Source organism: Triturus cristatus, chromosome 7, assembly GCF_964204655.1.
Source record: "Triturus cristatus chromosome 7, aTriCri1.1, whole genome shotgun sequence".
Lineage (NCBI taxonomy): Eukaryota > Metazoa > Chordata > Amphibia > Caudata > Salamandridae > Triturus > Triturus cristatus.
In genome coordinates this window covers 1405570108-1405595627 of record NC_140590.1, presented here as the reverse complement: position 1 = coordinate 1405595627, position 25520 = coordinate 1405570108, and the positions used below count along the sequence as shown (strand labels likewise).

Sequence of the window (25520 nt, the reverse complement as noted above, 5' to 3'; positions counted from 1 at the left end):
GTTGTTGCTCAAGAAACAAAAATGGCTGGCATCAGGCAAGTCCTGAGCGAGTACACTCATGAATTACAGGAGGCATTTTGCAAAATAGATGGCATAGAGAAGGTCCCAGAATTATATAGGAGAACGATAGATCAGATAGGGTCCTTCTTTCAAATAGCAACTAACTGCAGAAAACCAAGTATGCGCCAAAAAAGCTGTCAGACATGGTTTACTAGGGAATGCAGACAAAAGAAAAAGGCCCTAGCACTAGCAATTAAAAGCAAACATTGTCCTCTGATACAAACTACTAGAAAGGAATATAAAACTGCTCTCCTATATGCAAAGCTGAAGTGGGATGAGTCCCACTGGCAGAACTTAAAGGACGCTAGTATAGCCAGGGATGCCAACTTTTTCTGGAACCTTGTCAGACGGGCAGATACGAAAGATCCTGATCTAATCCTCAATCATATTACAAGTCAAGATTGGTGCGATAATTTTGGGAAACTTTATTCTGGAACAGATGCAATTTATAAAGAAGGGCCACACGGTCAACTAAGTACCCATCCCATCCTAAATATCTCTGACCTTTTCACACTAGATGAAGTAGAAGCGGATATAAAGAGAATAGTCCAAGCTAAAACTCCGGGACCAGATGGTCTTCCCGGGGATATTTTTCTTGCAGATCCTCATAATTTGGCAAGTTTTATCATGTTTTTAATCAATTCCATTGCTAAAGGGTGCCCAGTACCTGAATCATGGAAGGGTGCAGAAGTGGTACTAATTTTTAAAAAAGGTGTTAGGGAGGACCCTGCCAACTACCGTCCAATCAGCTTGAATGATGCTATTCAAAAAGTAGTTGGCAGGGTGTTGCTGCAGAGAATCCAATATTGGGCGGAGGACGAGAATGTCCTCTCCCAAATATCAGGCGAGATTTAGGGCCAACACAGGGACGGTTGACCAGGCATTCAGGCTGCTCCTACTTTATTGGAAGGTATTCGTGATTGGCAAGGGCAGTTTTTATCTCGCCTTCATTGACTTAAAGACTGCCTTTGACCTGGTCCCCCGCGAACGGTTGTGGCAAACATTAGGTGAGATGGGGATCCCCCCGTTGATCCTCAACCTGTTGATCCGATTACACGAGGGCAATTACGCACAAGTGAGGTGGGGGGCCCAAGAACAGAAAACAGACAGGAATCCAGTACACAGGGGAGTACGCCAGGGCTGTGTTTTGGCACCCACCCTGTTTTCTCTATATGTGAACGGGGTGGTCAGCTTCATCCAGGAGGTTCCATCTGATGCCCCGGCCCTGGCAGGAGATAGGGTACCCACTCTCCTGTTTGCAGATGATACTCTGCTGACCTCTAAGACCCCGGCAGGGTTACAAAGACTCTAGGATAGATTTCAGCTCTTTTGTAAATCTAGGGGGCTGGTCATTGATACTTCTAAGACCAAGCTTATGACGTTTAACCCCTATAGACCATTCAGAGACAATCTCACCTTAGACGGAACCCGCCTGGAGAGAGTCAGTACGTTTGATTACTTGGGCATTTGACTCGCCGAAAAAATGCATTGGAGACATTACATTGACAAAATGCTTTTGAACCACAAACGTGCGGTTGGGGCACTAGGTAAAGAACATCGCTCTTCGCGGAGCAGACCAGTGGCCCCGGCTCTCACGATTTATGCTGCAAAGGCAGTTAGTTCGGCCCTTTACAGAGCCGAACTATGGGGTTTCGACAATGTAGAAGAAATCTGCAGGTCCGAACATAAGTTTCTGAGAGACCTAGTGATGCTCCCCCGCAATGTATCACTGAAACCCCTGATGAGCGATATGGGTAGACGCTCATTCAGAGACATAGCCAGGCTGCAGCCACTGCTTTTCTGGGCCCTCCTACGGCGGACTGCCGAACTCTATAACTATGCTGCTGCGTTCACAGAGGTAATGAACCTAGATGGTAATCAAAGAGTCAGCTGGATAAATAATGTTAAGAAATCACTTATCGCCCTTGGCCTTAAAGGATCGTGGGAAAGTCAAAATCCCCCCAGTAAGGTTGAGCTTAAAACACTCTATTGGGACTGGGTTGACATGCAGGAGCTTAGCAATTCTAAAGAAGGAAGGCTTACAGAAGATTTCTATCTACATAAGCAGCACATATGCTTAGAACCATATCTAGATTTTATCCAGACACCACAAGATAGGGCGCTTTACAAACAGTTTAGGGTGGACTCACTCTTGGTCCACGAACTAACTGCAAAGTGGAGCCCCCCCCACCAGACAGTTGCGGGTTGTCCCTGCTGTGAGGCACCGACTGAGAGCATGGCCCATCTCATGTTTGCTTGCCCAGCATACAAAAAGGCAAGATCCAGATGGCTAAAACCCATTTGTAGACAACTGGGCACTTCTGACCATTGTGCTGCTTTGCGCATTCTAAAGTCTGATCCAAGAACTCTGTTTGCTTGTGGCGTGGCTAAGTATCTAAGCTGCGTCTGGATGGTAAGGCACAAATCCCTATGTAGGGCGGTCTAACAAAACACTATGGTTTTATTTTTTGTTTTATCCGAGCTCAATTTGCTTGCCCAAATTATAACGCACTGTCATTTTAAATAACCATTTTAAATGTAAATGTTCTATTTTAGTATTTAAGGTTGGAACCAAATCAATTGTATCTATGAACTAAGGATTTATTTGATATAGCTTGTTATTGTTACTGATTTGGCAATGTGACAACTTATTATGCTTTGATGGATTTGCACATTTTTACCATTATCGCTTTAAAGATAACTCGTATTTTTATTGATGGACTGTAAGAATGTTGATGCTTTTATGATACTTGTTATCGAAATAAAGCTATGTGACTATAAGTGTAATCCCTCCGAACTCCAATGCTTTCCCTACTGTTGCACAAACTAGAGGAGTGGAAATCGTTAATTAAACCCTTCTGAAGTCCAACAATTTTGCCACTGTTGCACATACTGAAGTACAAATAGTAAATATAATCCCTCGAATACCAACACTTTCCCTACTGTTTCAAAGACTGGAGTGGAAATAGAAAATTTGACCCCTAAAAACTCCGAAACTTTCCCTACTAATGCACAGACTGGAGTGGGGATAGTAAATTAATTCCCACTTATGTCCAGCACTTTCCCTACAACTGTACAGTCTGGAGAGGGAAAAGTAAATCTTACCCCTTCAAAGTCCAATGCTTTCCCTACTATTACACAGACTGATAAGGGAACAGTACATTTAACCTCTCCAAAGTGCAATGCTTTTCCAACTGTTGCACAGAATGGAGTATGAATAGTAAATCTTAGCCCTCAAAAGTCCAACGCTTACCCTCTTGTTGCAAAAACTGGAATTGGAATAGTAAATTTGACACCTCTGAAGTGCAAGACTTTCCCCACTGTTGCACATATTGAAGTAGGAATACTAAATGTAATCCCTCAGAGGACCAACACTTTCCCTACTGTTCCTAAGACTGGAGTAGGAGTAGTAAATGTAACCCCTCCAAAGTCCGACACTTTCCCTACTGTTGCACAGACTGGAGTGTGAATAGTAAATTCAATCCCTCTCATGACCAGCACTTTCCCTACAATTGCACAGACTGGAGAGGGAATAGTTAATTAAACCCCTTATAAAGTCCCACACTTTCCCCACTGTTGCACACACCTAAGTAGAAATAGTAAGTGTAATAACTCTGAAGACCAATACTTTACCTACTGTTGCACAGACTTGAGTGGGAATAGTAAATCTTACCCCTCCAAAGTCCTACAATGTCCCTACTGTTGCACAGAGAGGAGTGGGAATAGTGAATTCAATCCCTGTGATGTCCAGCGTTTTCCCTACAATTGCACAGACTGGAGAGGGAATAGATAATTCAACCCCTCTGAAGTCCAATACTTTCTCCACTGTTGCACTTACTGAAGTAGGAATAGTAATTGTGATCCCTCCAATGTCCAATGCTTTCCCTACTGTTGCACAGACTGAAGTGGGACTAGTAAATGTAATCCCTTCAATGTCCAACGCTTTCCATGCTGTTCACAGACTGGAGTGGGAATAGTTATTGTATCCCTCTGAAGTCCAATGTTTATCATAATGTTGCACAGACTTGATTGGGAATAGTGAATGTATTCCCTCCGAAGTCCAACGCTTGCATTACTGTTGCATAGACTGGAGTCTGAATAGTACATTTGTCTCCTTTGATGTCTAATGCTTTCCCTACTGTTGCAGAGACTGGAGTAGGATCATAAATCTTACGCCACCGAAGTCCAGTGCTATTCCGACTGTTGCACAGACTGGAATGGGAATAGTGTATTTAACCCCTCCAAAGTCTAATGCTTTCCCTACTGTTGCACCGACTGAAGTGGGAACTGTAAATGTAATGCCTCCTAAGTCCAACAGTTTCCCTACTGTTGCACAGATTGGAGTAGAAATTGTTAATTTAACTCCTCTGAATTCCAACACTTTCCCCTACTGTTTCACCTCCTGAAGCAGGAATAGTTAATGTAATTTCTTCGGAGTCCACCACTTTCCATGCTGTTGCACAGACTGGAGTGGGCACAGAAAATGCAATCCCTCTGAAGTCCAACGCTTTCCCACAGTTGCACAGACTGAAGAGGGAATAGTAAATCTCACTCCTCTGAAATCCAACACTTTCCCTTATGTTGCACAGACTGCAGTGGGAATAGTAAATGTAATCCTTCCCAAGTCCCATGCTTTCTTTACTGTTGGCCAGACTGAAGTGGAAATAGTAAATTGTTCTCCACAGAATCAAACACTTTTCCTACTGTTGCACAGACTGGAGTAGGAATGGTAGACCTAACCCTTCCGAAGTCCTTTGCTATACCTACTGATGCACACACTAGAGTGGGAATCGTAAATGTAACACCTCCAAAGTCCAACACTTTCCCTACTGTTTGCACAGACTCGAGTGGGAATAGAAAATCTATTCCCTTCGAAGGCCATTGCTTTCTTTACGTTTGCGTAGACTGAAGTGGGAATAGTAAATTTTACCCCTCCGAATGCCAATGCTTTCCCTACTGTTGTACAGACTGAAGTTTGAACAGTAAATTGAATCCCTCCTAAGTCCAATGCTTTTCCTCCTATTGCACAGACTAGAGTGGCAATAGTACAGTTAATCCCTCCGAAGTCCAGCGCTCTCTCTGCTGTTGCATAGACTGGAGTGGGAATATTAAATCTTTCACCTCTGACGTCCAACGCTTTCGCTATTGTTGCACAGACTGGAGTGGGAAAAGTTAATCTTACCCTTCAATGTCCAACGCTTTCCCTACTGTTGAACAGACAGAAATGGCAATAGAAAATGTAACCCCTCAGAAATCCAAGCCTTTCCCTACTGTTGCACCGACTGGAGAAGGAACCTTAAATTTAACCTCTCCGAAGTCTATCAATTTCCCTACAGTTTCACAGACTGGAGAGGGAATAGTAATCTTACACCTCCACTAGTTACCTTTAGGGTGTCTACACCCTCTATGTGACCACTTGGGGGGGCAAAACCCTGACCCTATTAAGCTAAATCCATCCATCCCAAGATGGAGGAATTGAAAGAGTGGGGTACACATTAGCTGCCCAGAACAAGCATTGTGCCTGGCCTCTGAGAGCTCAGGCTCTCATCCCATGAGGTCAGAAACATGTTTGGTGGTGGCAGGCTGGATAAGACTTACCAGAGACGACACCAGTGTTTGGTAAGTTTTCAGGGGACCCTCTAAAGGGTCCTCAGTCTGCATTTATGAATAAATCCAACACTTGCATCAACGAGGATTTATTAAGACAAGATGTTTAGTACGATACATCTTAGGGTACAGTGAAGCCACCATGGAGCTGGGGAACTTGTAATGATGAGTGTTTAGCCCATGTCATTTCTATGGTTTCTCTGCCACTTACAATATCCAAGAATGGACTTAGATATTGTAGGGTCATGTCTGTTCATGCACAGTATATAGTGTGCCCTGCCTTAGGGCTGTAAGGCATGCAGTAGGGGTGACATACCTATACCTCATGAAGTGTCTGTGGGCATGGCACCCAGGGATGTGTGCCATGTTGACTCTTCAGTTTTTTCTGCACCAAGACATGCAGCCTGCAGTGGCAGTGTGCATGGTCTTGCTGGGGGGTGCCAAGGGGGGCACAATTTGTGCTGCAGTCCTAGTGGGCCCTCTTCAGTCTCAATGCCCTAGGAACCAGGGGAACTATTTACTAGTGACTTATAGGGGTTGCTGAAGGTGTGCCAATTGTGGTACAGTTTTAGGGAAAGAACACTGGTACTGAGAACCCGGTTAGCAGGGTCCCAGTACACCTCAGTCCAAGTTGCATCAAAAACCAGGCAAAAAGTGTTGGGGGGTACTGCAACAAGAACTCAGTTTCTCACACCTCCGAAGTCCAACGCATTCCCAACTGCTGCACACACTGGAGTGGGAATAATTAATTTAATCTTGCCGAAGTTCAAAGCTTTTCCTGCAGGTGAACAGACTGGAGTGGGAATAGTACATTTTACCCCTCTGAAGTCCAACGCTTTCCCTACTGTTCACAGACTGGAGTGGGAATAGTATACCTATTATTCCCAGAATTCAATACTTTTACTAATATTGTTTAAATAGAACAATTATTATTATTTGTTTAATTTTATAATATTTTTAAATAAAGATATTGTTTAATTTTTATATTTTTATAATGTTTCTAGTAAATATATATTTTATATGTTAATTTAATTTAATGTAAAATATATTTTTAATTATAGTGTTATATTATAAGCATATATATATATATATATATATATATATATATATATATATCAGCCGCGGTCGGTAGTAGGAGTTCCTGCAGGGCGGTGACGTTGGGAGGGGGAGGGGCAGGGTGGGGGGTAGTATACTATGGATTACGGAGGTTTACAGGTAAGTAAACATATAAATTAATAAAACGAATTTCGTTGCCTGCACTGCATCCCCAAATGCGATGCAGTGCACGCAACGAAATTCGTTTTTATTAATTTATATGTTTACTTACCTGTAAACCTCCGTAATCCATAGTTTACTACCCCCCACCCTGCCCCTCCCCCTCCCGACGTCACCGCCCTGCAGGAACTCCTACTACCGACCGCGGCTGATATATATATATATATATATATATATATATATATATATAACATACACACACACATATGTGTGTGTTTATATGGTATTAAAAATGATTTACATTTATTTAATTTACATTATAGTGATGTTATGGTTTAAAATATTTAAGATTTACAATCTTAACTCTATATATTAAAAAAATTATATTGTTCACGTTTTTAACAATATTAGTTTTAAACATTATTTTTTTTTCGATATTTTTGTACTTACCATTATAAGTATACGGAAACTATATTTTTGCAATCGATATTTTTGACACAATATTTCCAAATCTCGATACTGTTGTGTTCAATATTTTGTCAGAGATCCCATTAGCATCCTGGGATTTTTAGTTTTGTCTTTACCATTATGAGTATTAAAAACAAAGCATGCAAAGCATCATTGAATAAATAGGCGTGACTTGTTCGCTGTACGAAGTATGACATGAAGACACAAGGCAGCTTCGTATTAGCTTACATTTTGATGGGTTTTAGATGTCTTAAATCATTGGGTATCCAAAACCTAACACATATGGGCACATGGAAAAATGAACAGGAATATTGGAAAAAAGTGAGAAATTAATGATAGATTGTAAATTGTTAGCAAATCACAGCAAACGAATTTCAAAGACAAGCAACATTGTCAGGAAAAGAGAAATGAATTTGAATGTGTTACCACATATTCAACCTATTATTGTTTGTGAAATAGTATTATTATTGTTGTTGTTGTTACCAGTATGACTGCTAATAATAATAATAATAATGTTACTAATAATAACAGCAATAATAGTAATAGTGATAATAATAATAGTAATGGTGATAATAATATAAATAATAATAATAATAATAACAATACGGATGATGATGATGATGATAATAATAATAATAATAATAATAATAATAATAATAATAATACAATTAGGTTGGTAATAATTTGTTTTATCATCATCCATTTATCATTATTAGTAGTAGCAGTGCGGTAGCAATTGAGTTTTTTTTTGTTTGTTGATTACATGTTTTTATTGTTTGAGAGGTTTGATGCTTATGTTGTTGATCACATTACGTTTCTTATTCGTAGTAATAATGACAGTAGTAGAAGTATTAGGTGAAGTAATAGCAGTATCGGTAGGTTAAGTAGTAGACTTGTTATCAACATCTATATTTTTATTAGTAGCACAGAGTGATTAATCTACCAAAGAAGAATGAACTATTTCAGGATACAATTTTTTTAAATGATAAAAAGAGCTCCATATATAAGGGGATAATGTGTCTAGAAGCTTGCAATTAAACAAGTGGTGTGTTAACATGCAGAGTCAATTAAAAGCTTTTAGGTGCATGACACAAATCAAGTGTGCTGGCGTGCCCGCCTCTTTTCGCGGCATGCTCTCAGCCGCATGCCTCACGGCTGCGCCTGCTGCCGCCCTTCCCTTGCCTGTGCGTGTCTGTCTGTGTGTGAGTGTGTGAATGCAGGGATCTTCCATCCACAGCCTCTCTCTGTCCTCTTGCATATCACTCACAGACTGGCATCTGACAGCAACAAACCTGCAGCCTTCCCGGCCCCTCTTCAAACATATCCGCCATAGAGGCAGCGCTCGTCCGGCCGGAGGAAGCTCAGGACCCAGTCTCGCCCGGAGCTGCTTTTTCACGTGTTTTTATCCCAAATCTTGGATGGCAATAAAGAAATGTAACTGTACTGAGCGGGACAAGTGAGACGGATTCTGATCTACGGCGTGAAGGGGGATCGAGGACAGAAAACCGAGCCCGGGGACAGGGAGAAGAGCGGCCGGGCAGAGACGATCTCCCGGGGGGTTTCTGCTCTGGCTACAGAAGTGAGATTGGAGAAAGTACAGCGATGCCAAGAAGGAAACAGCAGGCACCCAAAAGGGCGGCAGGTAAGATCCGAGTGCCCGCTGCCACCCACCTCTGCCAGTGCCCCGCCTCCTCCCCCTGCGAGTCCATCATTTTGTACCTTATGCATCCCCCCCCGCGGCCGATCGTTTTAAAAACCATTCCTTGGCGCTAATGATGCCCTGCTCAATTTAAAACACGCAGCGTGTCTTACTTTTTTGGGGCGCCCCCCTGCGCCACATTGGCACCTAAGCGATCTCTCCTGTCCTATAACTTGACTTTTTACCCTTTTAACTTAACAGGTTACCTTTGACGTGATATTTTATATTTCTGTCAGTGGCGTTCAAAAAATGTACTCATGCGTGTGTTTTTTTTATTATTTTATTTGGGGTGTTTCGCGAAGTGACTGAGCACTCTTAATTGGCCCTTGCATAGACACGACAACAGGAAGCGAATAAAAAACTTGCTGTATTTCAAGCGGCTCTGTCGGTCCGTCAGTGTTAGGTTTAACGATAACATCACACGGGTGAAAAGTGAGCTGGCGGTGGTAAGAAGGGAAGGTGTGTTTTAAACTTCAGAAAGCTTTGTGGCACTGGGATACGCGCCCGAAACTGTTAACCGTCTCAGGAGTTTTTGCTTTGAAGCCAACTGGTTGTTATTTATTTATTTATTTTGAACCCCGGCAGCTTCTGTTGTGGAGAGGCGCGGTGTAAAAGTTCATTTTCCGTCTCTCAGACCCACCCACCGAAAAAATTGCTTCCCACTTGATTGCAACTATGATTTGACGCGTGATAGATCGCCTGTCATCCGGCTGCCTTTGATCTATTCAGTCTTGATTGATATCAATAAATCACTCGCCATGGTAACCCAGGCAAGAGTGACGCAGGCCTCGCCCTCTAGATACTGTGATCCAGACAGGCACAATTATTATCTTGTTTGGTCTAATGTGGGTGTTTTTTTTTTCCTTCTTTGTGCCAATAACTGGATCACATCTTTGAAGCAAAGCTACGTGTTTGCTTTAGGGCTCATCTTCCAAGTCCTGTTTTTTGTGTGTTCTGTTCGCAGTGCGTTCAGTGCACAGTTGAAGTGGTAGGTAGGGCGAGTGACATACTTCATAAACTTTGACAGGCATTTTTTTAATATCAGGGTTCAAAGGTGGGGGTGGTTTTGTGGCTCAGGCCTTTCACCAACTGCGGTTTACTACTTTATTGATTAACCCACACAAAGAATGGAGTGTCTGGGTGTATTGTACACAGGACACCTTCCCCTGAAGGCCCAGGACGGAGAGGCGCGCGCGCACAGACACGGTGTGTACTTACAGGCATAGGCCACTCTCACACAGTGAAACAAAACAAACATGACCTATTTAACAACAATGGTGTGTGGAACTGAAGACAAGGGCACTTCCACACCAGCCTTGAACTCTGCAGCAGTGAAGCTTCCTTTGAGCACTCCTTTGAAACATAACGCTGACAACTTCCTTCCTTCACCACCTACCACATCTATCTATCTATCTATCTATCTATCTATCTATCTATCTATCTATCTATCTATCTATCTATCTATCTATCTATCTATCTATCTATCTGTCTGTCTGTCTGTCTGTCTGTCTGTCTGTCTGTCTGTCTGTCTGTCTGTCTGTCTGTCTGTCTGTCTATCTATCTCTAGCTGCATGTCGGACTGTATCTATCTATCTATCTATCTATCTATCTATCTATCTATCTATCTATCTATCTATCTATCTGTCTGTCTGTCTGTCTGTCTGTCTGTCTGTCTGTCTGTCCGTGCCTGCCTGAACGTCTGCCCGGCTGTCTATCTATCTAGCTGAATATCGACAGATAAATATCCAGTGAGTGTTGAGTTATAGAAAAATTAATATCGTTGCACCGCGTTGTTAATTTCTCCTGCTATCTTTAGTGGCAAAAAGGCCAAGGCGTTATGCAGTGTAGAGTAAAAAAAAAAAGCTCTTATTTTTTATTTTGTAGCACAAGGTTTCTAAGTGCAATCACAAATCACACCAGCTTTGTTGTCGACCAGCAGATCTCTGGCACTGTTCCACCAAGACATGATGTTTTTCTGAAAAGTACTTTTCATGATTCTAAAATGGCTCTTAATAGCTTGGCAGGAGTTTTAATTGCCAGATTGACTGGAACATGTCTCGGTGAGGTCATTTCACAACACGCAGTTGGCAGAGCCAGGCCTGGCCACCCCTGCCCTGCCTACATTCTGATCAGTGTGCCTGGTATGTGGGAAGTGTTCAGCAGGGACCTGTTTCCGGCCATGCCCAGTTTGTCTCTCACTTTGTTCCATCATCTGGGTCTGTGCTGATTGTGTCTAGGCTCTCTCCTCTCCTTGAATTTGGCAGACACTTGTGTAGAGGGTGTATTTGTTCTGCTCTTGTTGTGAATGAAATAACTCCTACTGGTGAACTACTTTCTGGCAAGTAGGAAGTGGGCAGCAGGGCAAAACAGATGTTTTTCTTTTTTTAACTGTTATTTCTTGCTCTGTGAAAGTTTGCAGCCACACCAAATTCCAACTTCAGTGTGCTAGCAAATTAGGTTTTTGTTGTGTCCTGCAAATCTTGCGACCCAGACATTTTGCCCATCCTCTCGTAGATCTGCATTATACCCAGATTTCCAGAAAATCCTGACACATGTGTCGCCCAAATCTGGAATAACCTGCATACGCTTTGATTCTGCTATAAACTTGATAACATTAGCAACAGAGCCCCATAATTCTGTAGCCAAAGTCACTCTTCGCAAAAGTTTGTCTCGCTAGGCATCTTCCGCGAGCTAGGCAACGGTGCAGGAAAAAAACCGATAGGCCTTATTATTCAGCGCATGCCTGCTATTGTCATTGCTGAAAATTAAACACCATGCATAACTGTAAATAATTGCAGCCATGCACTGGCTCAGGAAACAGATCTCGGGTTTGATTAATGAATAACGTAAAGGTTAGACAGAACAAGCAAGCGAATCAGGAATGGAAACCAACTCCCGCCGCCAGATGAAAATTTATCGAGAGAAATCTACGTGGCATTTTTTTCCTCTTCCACCATTAACTTTAAGCCCTCTCTTCCTCTGGTATATTTCATGTGTATTAAAAACACACAGGAGCTGCTTTTTTTTCATTAGATCATACTGGCATTAAGCATAGCAGTGATTTCTTACTGCTGCAAAGTGCAGTGTTTGTTGTTTTCTTGTAACCTGAATTGACCCTTGCCAAGGTTTTGCTTGCTTAACATCTTTTGATCTTTCCATCAACCTTCCTTCAAGCAGCCTGGCCGATGGAGCTTTTTTTCTTTAATTCACGCACATTTTCTAAAGGTGATAATACTTGCATTTATTTTACAGGCCATATTTGAACAATATTTCATAAAGCACAGAGGCCGTGTGGTACTCAAGTTCGATCGCTCAGTGCTTCTTCATTGACAATCTTTCTAGCCTCCCCTGCTTCGGCTCAGAAACCCACGCCTCCCAGAATTGAACAGGGTTATTTATTCTTCCTGTTTGAAGGGCCATCCACGCTTGATTTAATTATATGTCCATATGAACGTGCCATATGCTGATACTATAGAATAACGCTCTTAAGGAATTATGCTACATGCGTCTTATGCTGAATCTAAAGAATGAAGCCCTTAAGAAATAATGCTACAAGCACTTGTGCGCAAAAACACAGGCATGCACGCAAGCACATGTGCCTTCATGTCCCCACAAACACACGTGTGCACTTCTACACAAGTATACCATTCATTTCAGGAGCTTTGCTGGTAATGCTAATAAGAACATTACTTAATTGGAATATATATCTTGCTAGATTCTTCTGTTTTTTTAATGAGTACTACAATATTAAGCCACCGAAGAGGTATACATTCTCGCTAGTGGCACACAGCAATTTGCACAGCCCCATAAAAGGGACTTGGGATTTAAAGATGAAACCTGGTTGAGGGTGGCAATCTTGCTAACTCCTCATTTTGATACATTCCTTATTATGTAGGCATGCTCTGGCAGGTTATTGTCAAAGCATTTCTTAAAAGCAAACCTACTATTATGGAAGTGAGAAAGAATGACAAAACTATTGAGTGATGGAACTGTGCCAAGCAATAATTGTGAGTACCAATAAGGAGCAGGTGAACTCATGCTAACAAGAAAGTATAGGCCAGAGCACAGTTTCTGCAGAAGCATTTGCCATTCTGACATCTACTGTGTTCAGCATTCAACCAAGGGATACCCAGAAGCAAAAAAAACGGTTGGCTATGACAAGGCAAAGGATAATATCTAATTTCTTTTGCCCCTTCTGTAGAAGAGTTGCTGTAGAAAGGGAATATATGGGCGGCTTCATCTCAAGAATCCAATGCTGGTGAGAACTTCATCTCACACTGGCAATGAATTGTGATTTTGTTTTTTACATAGATATGTATGAAAATTAATTTTATGTTTCTTGACAGAGTATTTAGGGTTTTTCGAACGATGCTGCAATAGAGAGTATTGTTTTAGAACTGTGCGTATGTGCCAAGTGGCTCCACTGCAGAAGCTATGTACCCTAAACTACTATATAACACTGTAAAAGACTGATAGACGCATTACTACACCTCACCACACCTCACCATAACACACCCCATCATACCACACCACAACTCTCCATGTCATAATATACCATACCATACAATACTATACTACTCCATGCCATTAATTGACCTTTTATTTTTAGGTGACTTCACCGCGAATGGCAACCCTCACTCTTACCAAGCTCTCTTATAGGGCCTGTGTTGAGCCACAAGAAATATCTTTGGCTCAAAATTATGAGATGAAAAATGCCACAAATATATAATGTTACAACATTAGTGCAAGTAGTTGGAAAACAGTTGCAATTTACCCTCTCGCCTGCTTAATGCGCGCATACGTTTTGCAGAACTCGCCCAGTGTGTAGGAAACTCCAAGTCCTAATTCATACCCTTCACCGCCATTTGGCCCGATGTGGAGACAACAGCAAGGATGTATGTCTTTTACAGTGATTGGGCTTTTTCACATTTTCGTTACTCAACACTGCATTGGAGCTGTTTTGTCCTAACGCTTTTGATTCGCCAAAGTTAAGTTTCTAGTTGTAGGGTACAAGACTGATATTTAATTTAGTTTGATTTGTTCATGATTCTCAAGCGCTTATTCATTGGTCAAACGCAATTTATACCACACATATGCGCTTGGTCAATTAACAAAGGCAGGGACCCCATTGGTGTCCAGGCATCAAAGGTTGGCTGTCAGCAGATGACCATCTAAGTGCACAACTCGTTTCTCATTATTCCACCTTGATAACAGTCAGACTTGTACGTGAAAAGTGCACATTGTCTGAAAAGTGCACATTGTCTTTGATGATTTTCCATAAAATTCCATAATAATGAACAATGCATTTTTAGCAACAAACTCTTTTTAACACGAAATTGTATTTTATGTGAATGAATGTCCTGTGAGCGTCTAGACTTTACATGGCATGCAGGTATATCTGGATGGGAAGAATGACACCATTTTCAAAAAATTTAACTCAATAAAAATCACGATTTTTTAAGGAACTACTAATAAAATGGTCTTCAGCTAACAAGTTGGAAGATGCTTACATTCTTGAGTGTCATCTCAGAAATTTAATTTCTCGTGGTTTTTCTGATTGATGCATGTAAGTTCCATAATGGAGATTTTTTTCTGGTTGAGTGTGCAACTCTGTGACCGGGTAGTAAACAGCAAAATCAGTAAAAGAGTGGGCAGTATGAAGTAACGCTAAACCACTGTGACTGTTGGGTTTATTTAGGGTGATTATATTTTCGAACAAGTGTAAGTTATTGCCTCTTATGTATATCTGCTATATGATGATATTTGATGCTATGGTATGTTATGTTTTTGCACGTTATCCTATGTTATGTAATGTTAGGTTATCGCATGTAGTGCGTTGTATGTTATGCCACACTAATTATGATTTACATTACTGTACACAGCGTTCCCATACCATATATACTACTTTCTGTTAATTTATGTTTTGAGATGCTATGTCTTGTTTTAGTATGGCAAATTGAGCTATGAGATGATACTTTACTTTAAGTTGTCTTGAAATGTTATGTTACATCATGTTATTCTTACATTATGCTATACTGTGCTATGCGTTACCATTCACATCATGTGAATTTAAAACACACAAAGGAAAGTGTCAAGTGAAATGAGAATAAGACACTTTTCTGCAGAGATTTTTTTGTATAGCAAGTGCTTTGTGAGCAGCCCATTAGCATTCATACCATTTTGATGTTCTTGTGTTGCCCAATTAATCATTTCATCAATTTTCTTTCTAAAGCAGTAACTTCGATAAATTACCTGTAGTACACAATACAAAACGGACTGAAAGATACCATTTCTTCGGCTAAACCATGGTGTTCCCATGATGCTGCTATCAGAGCACAAGGTCTGAAAAAGAGGGACAAAAGAAGGCGTAGTATTCAAGTGCAGGAAAGAGTTTTTTCCCAGATAGAGCACAATGGTGAAGATGTGGTGCAGAGTGAGTTTGCCAAATGGTTGCCTTTGTTACTGCGTGCCGATGGTTTGCAGTACGACTGCTTTTTCATTGTTTAAGCTAAAATCTAGTGGGCACTGCTCTATTGAAGAACATGGCTTGCTTGTGTGATAATGCAAGATTGCAGGCCAGTGTGGAAGAGGAAACAGAAATGATGGTACGAAAGGTATTGTTTCGATCAGTGAAAGTATTGCATTTGTGTCATTCAAAGTGCTTGGAATATATATGCAAAAAAGAAGCAGTGAACTCTGGGTAGTTCTCAAGTTTAGGTGTATAGAGCACCCTCAACACCAGCATCACTCTAGATTTACTCACCTCAAATGTCTGCTTTTCTATCAAAGTCTTTAAGCATAGGATTAGCACAGTGCCATCCACGCCGAGATAGAAAGGGACAACGTTTTTTGCCATTTCTACAGTAAAGACTTTAAGTAGAGGACTAGCACAGTGCTGTCCATGTGGGCTGTAAAATGACAAAAGCCTCTAACCACTCCAGGCACAGTATTACAGCTTTGAATTGGTAAAATACCAAACCAGCCAGCCTAAAATGAATAAAAGCAACCCCTGACCCATGTTTCGCTCTCATAAGAGCTCTTCAGAGAGGTATAGATTTGTCCAGACGCAAGGGAGCACCCAGTGTAAGTCAAAACAAAAACCCTTTCAGGCATAGAGTGATGCATACATTATGCAAAAAAGAAGCTGAAAACTCTGGGTAGTTCTCACGTTTAGGTGGAAAGCAGCCCCTGTAGAGAGCACCCTCAACATTAGCATCACTCTAGGTTTGCTCACCTCAAATGTCTCATAGGACTAGCACAGTGATCTGCTTCTTTTTCTTTCTGAAGATGGGCAAGCATAAAAATTGATATTTCTATTTAAATTACCTTGCAAAATCTGGAATTATATAAATTATTTCATGTATTTTACATCACAAAGATTTCAATTGACTGAATTTCGTTCTTATTGTTTTGATTTATAGGTGCCATTTTCTAACATTATATATTTGCAGTTTTAGGTATTTTACATTTTAAAAACTCTGAGGGCCTCATTTACAAACTTTTGGCGTAGGGCAACCCCGCAAGCCTTCTTGCTGCGCTGCCCTCCGTCAAAAGAAAAGAGCAGGAATGCGCCGTATCTCTGCGATACGGTGCATTTCTGTCCACTTTCCCAGCACTGGCGCACAAGTGGCTGCCATGCACCAATGCAGCCACCTTGCATCTGCATTGTGGGAATGATAGTTACCTTCCAGCCCAAAAACAATCAATGGAGAAGATTTCTTCCTTCTATGTGTGCTGCAGAAAGCAGCACACATAGAGGAAAAAACTAGAAGAAATAAAGTTATTTCTTTCTTTGCGCCTCCTCTGGGGAGGCATAGTCTTTTGACGCATTCCCAGGTTTACAGAACGTTGTAAATCTGGGAATGTGTCAAATGCAATGGGTATTACGTGGGATCACGCCTCCCCATTGCGGTGCGAGGCAAAGCAGGACTTGTGCTGCGGTGCCTCACACCCTATCTACAAGGCCATAAAATGCCACGCCGGGTGGCTTTACGTGGCGTTGTAGCTATGGCACTTCACTGAGGGCCACCAGAACGTGACCTTCCGGCAGCACACGGGGGCTTGTAAATAGGCCCCTGAGTAAACAACCTTGTGATGGGGGTATCATTTAATCAATGCTATATCATACTATTTACCAACAGACCCTGCTGTTTCCATTGAATTTCCCCACAAATACACTACGCATCAGGGGTGTTCGTAAACTGGCAAATGGTATTGATTGGCACATGTTATATTGTGTTCTTTACAAAGAGATCCTTTTTTAGGTCTCGCCTGACCCAGCGCATGCGCTGGTCTGGCGAGACTTATTGAGAGGGCTCCAAAAAGTGCTACCAGGCCAGCCAAAAGCTACAGTGCATGTGCGTGGGCGCGCGCGCCGTGCTTTACCGCGATTACTTTCACTTTCGCGGCCGCTTTGATGTTTGATCGCGATCACTTTCACGGCCGCTTGGCATAGCCAATAGGTCTCGTTTTTGGGACCTGATAAGTATTTAGTTATGCAACTGTTGCATGGCTAAACACTTATAAGGTCCCAAAGGTGAGACCTATTGGCTATGCCAATGCTTGTCTGGGTCTTACCACAACTCCATCTGGGGTTCCCCTTTCCAAGTCTGTTTCCTCTAGCATCTTATAATTAAGGGACTGACTCCCCACATACTGGAATGGAATTAATTTATACATCACACGCACAAAGCCCAATGGTGTCAAAGCGCTGGATACCAACATGTTACTTTACAAAACTCACCTTTCTCGCTGGAATTCAGGAAACCATCAGTTTGACTTTTAGTGAATCAAGCATAGAAAGCACTTTTCTCTAAATAAATAGAGCTTCGATAAAGCCTATTGTAAACATATTGAAATCTATTTAATTTTGCAGAAATATTTCAGGCATCTCTATATCTGATTGGTTACGTTATTTACAAATTCCATTCACCGCCTTCTATATAACTGTGCACTTTATGTTACTATAAGCACGTGTGCTATTTTTGCGAAGTCACTAGCGGTCAAGATTTTTTGAGTAATTATCAAATATGGAACAACAATTTGACCTACCTGTATTAGTAAAACAAAAAGGGATTTCTCTGTCTAGGATGGTGGCATTAGCTTATCATTAAAAGGCTCCGATTTATGTTGGGGAAAATATATGTTTAATGATTTAAGATGCCTATATATTAAACATCTTAGCCGTATTTTAAAGGACATTTATATGTTGCAGAACACAAACTCAATTGAATGTTGTTAATCGTCATGATTTTACTTACTCTATGTACCCCAGAAGGATAAAAGCCTTAAGCAACTGTTCTGAGTTTACATGGCAAATAAATAAAAAAATATGCAGCTACTGTGACATTGATATTGAGAGATGGACACAGTAGGATGTTAGTAAGGCTAAGCTTAAAGCTTTTAAGTATTTTCTCAAACTCTTTCAGTTAAAGGTACCAAAGGCCTAATGACCGTGTGACTGTACTTTCTTCTTAATTTTAAGTAGAAAATAGATTACTCTATAAAACAGGTAACATTCAATTCTAGCAGCCTTATATGAATGGAAAAAGAAGGTAAAACAGAAGCAACAAAGAGATAAAATGAAAAACAATGCAGACGCGTCAAGAGGAGATGAAGGAAAAAGTAAGAGAAATGTTGAAAATGCCAATAATGATGCAGTGGCATCTGAGGCAATACCCAGGTAATTTATTGTCATTTGTGAAGCTATGTCTAAACCAATGTTTTTGTCCATCCCATAAAACTCTTTTAAATGGCCGGTCATTTAAATTAAGCTGTTTTCTACTTTAGAATTACATTTTCAAATTTTTCCATATGAGGAAAATAAACTTCATTGTCACTATGGAGACTCTTTGCACCTATATTTAGATTCTTTTCTTCTTCAGCATATGATGCTAACTCCTTTTTTAAATTTAGTGATCCACTGAGTATGTTCAAGTATGTCTATCACAACTTTCTGTCCTGCTGTAGATTTTTTTTTCAAAAAATTGTTTGACAGTGGCCATTGCTCCTTCTTACTAATCCAGCAAATATCACTACCTCCAAGAAATCTGAACTCAGCTGTATGTTCAGTCATCCTTGATATGAGTTCATTGTAGTATTTGGAGGAAGTAACTTGTAAATTCTTAGCCAAGTGGACATTTTAATGTCATGCTTTAGATTGAAATTCCATTTTTGATGTATATGTATAATGCAGAAAGCTTTGATACTCAATGCGTGCTCAATTTCCTACCTTTGACAGGATAGGGTATACTACATTACATTTCTATATTACGTTCTTATGATGCATACAAGTATGTTAAAATTAACAGAATGAAGTTATGTCCACTGTTCTTTCTATGAAACCTATAAACTAAAGCATACATCAGACAAAGAGTGGTAAATATTCAATTATGGTAACTTCCTGGAGTTGCGGACTATACTTTCCAAGTCACTCTACAATCGGTGTGAAGTGGCAGTGAACACCAGTATTTGAAGCACTTGCCTAGCATGGTTGCACTCAACAATGGTACTGACCTAACCAGCACAAGAAATGTTAATGAGGGGCTCTATCATGCAGTACTTAATTTGAGCCGGTGGTTTCCAGTGTGAGCAGTGGCACTTAATTGTTAGCACTGACGCTTGTGACAGCTTGCCACAAGGTGGGGCAACCTAGCTAATACAGAGATGACTACAACAGCAGTTAATTATTAATGCTATATTCATAAAAAATGACTATTACCTGCTTCCCAAGCCATTTCTATAGCTTTGTGGGCCTGAAATATTCAGAATTGTCACACTTGTAGGAGTGTGATTAGTAGTTGCGTTGTTACTATCATTGGCAGCATAGCAGGACAATGTGTGTTGGAAGCTGTAGTGTCCTCGTGACAAGAGCCCTTGCTTTTACTTTTTTTACAATTTAAGCACCGCTATCGTGATGCCCCCACCATCTCCACTGCTTCGTGGAAGCAGTGTCAAATTTTTTCAAACTAGTTTACATACTGTTTCTTATTGCAATGTTTTCTTATTGCAGTGTTGCAGTGTGTGTGAGGTGCACATCTGGGCCACATGGATCTCTAGGTGATTGTGGAGTTGCCATGCGGACCCTTTCTGCCCTAGATGCAGCCTCCAGGGACTCTCCATCGTGATAATGGGCTTCACACAAAGGACAATTTAAAATCAGCAACACTGGTTCCTTCTTAAACTGAGTGAATTATATGATACTGTGCACTAAGGCATTCCATTCAGGTAGCAGCGCACCTTGCAGGTGCGGTTATTTACATAATAGGCCATTACTTTGCGGCTGAAAAGTGACACAAGGCCACGCAAATATCGTTATGCGTGGCTTTGTAAATGCTCTGCGTGACTAAGGTGAAGCGTCGCCCCACTGCTTGAACTGCAATCTGAAAACAAAAATAAATGATAATAACAGTCGTTATTATCATTTTCTTTTCTGCATTCAGCTTGCACCTGAAGCCAAGGGGGTGGGGGGGGAGGGTGAGGCTGGGCTCCACGCGTCACAGGGGGAGGAGTGGTGGCAGCACCTAAAGTGTGCATGATGGTTTGACCGGCCATCGCTGGCTGGCCAAACCACCATGCGCACTCTGCATGTTCTCCACGCAGTCTGTATAACAGCCTGCATGGAGAACGTGCACACCCTGCTAGCCCCTATCTGAGTGCCGAATCACGGCGCTCAGACCAAGCACAATGCTGCTAAGGCAGCGTTGTGATTGGTCAGGGAATTCTGGGAGGCTGTGTGCTTTTTGCAGAAGGAGGACAGAGGATAGAGAAAGAAGAGGCAGTTTACGGCAGTTGGTAGTATAGATAAGTGCTTTTTTTAAATGTAGTTGTTTTCCCCACCCCTTCCCTCCATCCCCCCATGCCTCACCACCCCTGTTCGGTAGCAGCCGCTACTGTGCGTGACTCAAGGACAAACCATGTGTTTAGTAAATATGGGTACAAGTGCACAATATAACTAACTGAAATGGATGAAGAATGACATGCTGCTGCTTGACAAAACACCTGAATAAGTTTGAGTTACACTTAGTTTTTAAGCATTTGCACGACTTAAATTTACAGTGTTTTTCTCCTTCTAATTTTTAGGTTTTTCTCACCAGGCTATGAATAAAATATCTTATACCCTCTTGCTAAAAATATATATTTCAAGAGGGGCTTGGATACAGGGAGGCTGTTCTGGCTTAAGTATGCCATCGGTTGTTATCTCATTAATCAATTTCAGTTGTTTTATGGCAGAGGTCATAAATGATCAACAGAGTCGCCTACTCCAGGGTTAGTGTTCGTACAGAAAGTTTATTATTAATACCTTTCAAGAGTTGTTACTCATGTAGGTTAAAACGCATGTTACTGATTGTGCTAATGTTATCTATTGCACAATGTATGACAGAATCATTACCACACTTGTTTACGTGATTTCAGTCGTATTTCAACGGAATTAATTGGATGAGAGTTACTCCCTCAACCAAAAAATAATTGAGTCACGAGCTTCCATAAACTAGTTTCTTAACTCACCCTCGTTTAAAGTGATATGTATAATTTGCACTGGTGACATGAAACATCTAGTAGTGAACAAGAAGTGGGTGAGTGCACTGCGGTGAAAACTATCATGCATATATTTCTGGTTAGGGTAGTGTTGGTAACCTACAATTGTAGGAATGGCAATTGTTTTTCTTCTTCAGAGTAGTCATTTATTGACAGTTCTAGTTTGCTAGAGGAATCCATTTTGGGACAGAACCTGCTGAGTGTGCGTTTTTTTAGCATTCGTTAGGGCTTGCAAATGTAATATGTCTGTGGAAAACCACCCACCCTGAAGCTACTTTATTGTTTGACGCAAATTCACTTTTATTATCAGTTCAAAGGAATGTCAGTAAGATGACAGAACTGTGAAAACTCTGAGCTGTTTCACCCTTACAAGAATCTTGAAGTCTGTGTAGCTGTGGCAATATAATGTAGTTATCTATCTCTCAGGAGAATATCTGGTCCTTCAGAATGGTGTAAGGATGCTCAGCATTCCCAGAAATGCTGAATTTGTCTCATGGAGACCACCTCATGCAAATGCCTGTTTTCTGGCCGTTTGTAGTGATTCAGTGCCACCACTAGATGGTGCCTGGCCTTATGGATCTCAGACCCAGTTGGTCCTTCATCTTATTACCTCAGTCCGAAAGCCTAACGAATGCCAACCATCAATAGTACTCTCATATTCTAAGGGGCTTTTACTCATACTTGTCGGAAGGCCATGCACACGTATCTGCTTGCTGTTTGAGTTTATATACACATACCTGCTGATACAGGTATTTTGAGGATTTATAATGACATTGCTACTCAGACCACGAACAGATACATTGACTCACTCACACTCTATAACCTGAAAAAATAAACATGAACTCATAACTCTGGAATCAAAAGTGAACATCTCACTGCTTCAAATTCATACTCCTTCCATCTAAAGACCACAAAGCTGTCACATGTATATGTCATCTTGGTGTGTGTCCTGTATACACATACTATTGCCTTCGACCTTTCAGTGTACAGGATCATCCTTACCAACCAAGACGCTGGAGGCCACTGTGTTATGACCATATTTTTCGAATAGCATTCCTTTTCCATTAATTCCCTGCAAGAATTCAACTTATTACTAGTTGCATTCCTCCTATGAATACCTAGGTGTTCTTCATTTAAGCACAACCATTTCTAGATCTTCCTTAAATTGACGATACAATGTTGAGCAAACTTTTTTTACATGCTCCTATGTTCTAAAGAAAACTGTGCCTACTATTATTAAAGATATTGCTTAATCAGTAAAAAAAAAAAATAAGAGCAGGACCTAAGATTTCCTTAGCAGTCCACTGCTACTCTGGTGAATGTCTTGGTTGGTGGATACCTTTCCAAGTTGGTGGATACCAACCAAGAGTTTCAGGGCTGTACATTTCCTGTCTCTTTATCTCAAGCTTTCAGGTTCTTTTTCCTCCCTGCTTTCTCTATTTGCCACAGTTGTATTATCTTTTTATTACTTCTTCTATTTCTCTCGCTCTTCTGCCTTTCTCTCTCTTGCTCTGGGTCAAAGTCTAATGATGAAAAATAAGTCCTGATCCCTAAAAATTCCCACCACTGGCAATGACCTATACATATTAAGTACTGATTAAAGTACCTTTTAACAATTTGCCTCGTGCCTCCTTGTGGAGAAATCTAAGTTAGTAAATGCTATTCTCTCAATCATGTTATGTATTCCACCATTATGAGATATGCCATGCAGCCCCTCTCAACACTGATTCAGTGTGTAACACCAGCATTATATTTTCCACCCTTGATTAAAGCCTGTATTGTGAAAATACCCTATGAACCCCCTTTTCTTTAAAAAAAAAACAAAAAACTTTGAACGCAGAATGTATGTTACAAAAACAATGATACAAGATCTCTGTCTTTAGCCTGGGTGGAACCACCTATTTAATTTCCTTTCTTGTGGTGCAGCACTACCTCTTTAAAAAAAGCTAGACGCCAACGCAGTTGTGCAATTATGCAATTTGACTGACGAATGTCTGGGACAGCTAAGTGATACAAAACATTATTTGTGTGAAGGGTATGTCATTGTGTTGAAGAAACACCCCTTCCTTGGATCACTGACAGGCATTATTGGAAGACAAGGCAGGCTTTGTATAGCTGGTATAGACAACGTTTAGTTATGGTGTACTAGATAACTTCACGGAAGTGTCATTTTAGCAGCCTCTAAGTGTATAGATGTGTATATGTATGCATATAGATATACTTTAAAGTTTACTTAGCAACAAGTCAATGCAGTGCCTTATAAGGTGGTGGTAGATGGACAGGTCGACCAGCTTCGGTTCAATTATTCCGTTATAGTTTCACTTGAAGGTGAATACTTTAATACGCTATTTTTATGTTGGTAAATAGTTAAAAGGAAAAAAAGTATAAAAATTAATTGTTTGTTATTTTTGTTGTGTTTTCCGGGATTTGAGCTATGTGCCCCTGAAGAAGAGATTTGAACTTGAGATTAATTAGGTGTGGATAAAAACATATTTCAAAAGTTGAACAATAAACAGCAAAATAATTTGAACAAATGGAGTGAGTTATCGTTTATGATCGTGCAATGTGGTTTGGTGAGAAGCACTCCACCAGCAAATTTAGATGATCGAGAACAATGCTGATTGTCAAACAATGAAAGATCTCAAATATGTGGATCCACAACTCTGAAAGGGGCAGTTTCACCATCCATCACAAATCCATTGCTCATAGGTAATTTGACAACACAATTTTCCCATTCACAATCACATATTACCAGCCCTGTGTTTTACTGTAGTGACACTGTTCAAACTTCTGATTTTGAACAGACTAAATTCTGAAATTAAAACCCCAAATTGGTTTTCAGGTAGTTCTGAAATATTTAGACCTGAGAAGGAGCTCTATCCCAACATCTTAGTTGCCTAAAAGCAAAAGTTATCGTAGCGGTAAGATCATGGCCCTATCGGTACTCTACAGACTAACAAAACCTTTATTATTTCATATGTAATACGCAAGACTTGCGTGATGTGTTTGATTTTAGGAATTTTACGCAGGCCTAACATTTTGCCTCTAGGGGGTTCAAGGCACATAAAACTCCAAATAAAAATAGGTTTTTAAGACAAATTTCAGGAATTTCTTTTGCATCACCAGAACGCAGGTAACAGACTTTTTTTGCAGAAAATGTTGATAGAGAGGAAGTGTTTAAATCATTCAGCTCTAAATAGAGACAGAAATCTCCGGCAACCGTTTCTTCCCAATTCTGTTCTTAAATCTTCAATACACACATCAATGTATAGCACAGAGGGTTATAATGTTTTCTATTTAGCATTTCATTATTATTCTTAGAAAAATATCTACAAATTAAATCAGCTATGTTTTTTTAAAGCAATAACATTCGTATCATATAACCAAGCAATGTGTCCTGGATATTTTCAATACAGGTCTTAATTGACCATAAATATTCAATGTTAAAAACATTCACAAGGATAAACATTCATACCTCATATATCCTGAACCTTCCACACCTCTATACACATAGTAAAACAATTTCTTATAACTATAACAACATTGGTCATGAATTTTCTCATCCTATCATCTCATGCTTCAACAACCTTCAGTGTTCCTATGTATATTTCTAATTTCATTTCCTACATAAGTGTTGTGACTTCAATGCAATTTTTTAACACTGCTGTAGCTTGAATTAAATTGATGTTGAACATTTGGGTGAAAAATGTTTAAATCATTCAGCTCTGCACAGTGATCATGGTCAGTTATAATGCTGATGTCCAATGTGATCAATTGGGGCCACCCCATTGCTGTTACAAGGCCTTATTTATCCAGTGTATCTCTCCAAAACCTTTATCCTTTTCATAGTTGGTAGTAAAATGCACAATTTGCATTCAGTGCCCTCAATTTGATCAATTTATCAAAATCACATGAATCTTCTGTTTGAGGATAG

General features: G+C 40.5%; 1 protein-coding gene across 1 annotated transcript in view; it reads left to right on the top strand.

The window, feature by feature from the left end:
* Nucleotides 1-8536: 8536 nt before the first annotated feature.
* Nucleotides 8537-25520, top strand: part of TSHZ2 (teashirt zinc finger homeobox 2) — a 320047-nt gene continuing 303063 nt past the window's right edge. The window contains exon 1 of the mRNA XM_085619132.1: nt 8537-8992. Within this exon, the coding sequence (XP_085475258.1) occupies nt 8953-8992 (40 nt within the window). The 5' untranslated portion in view covers nt 8537-8952. The remainder of the gene's footprint in view (nt 8993-25520) is intronic.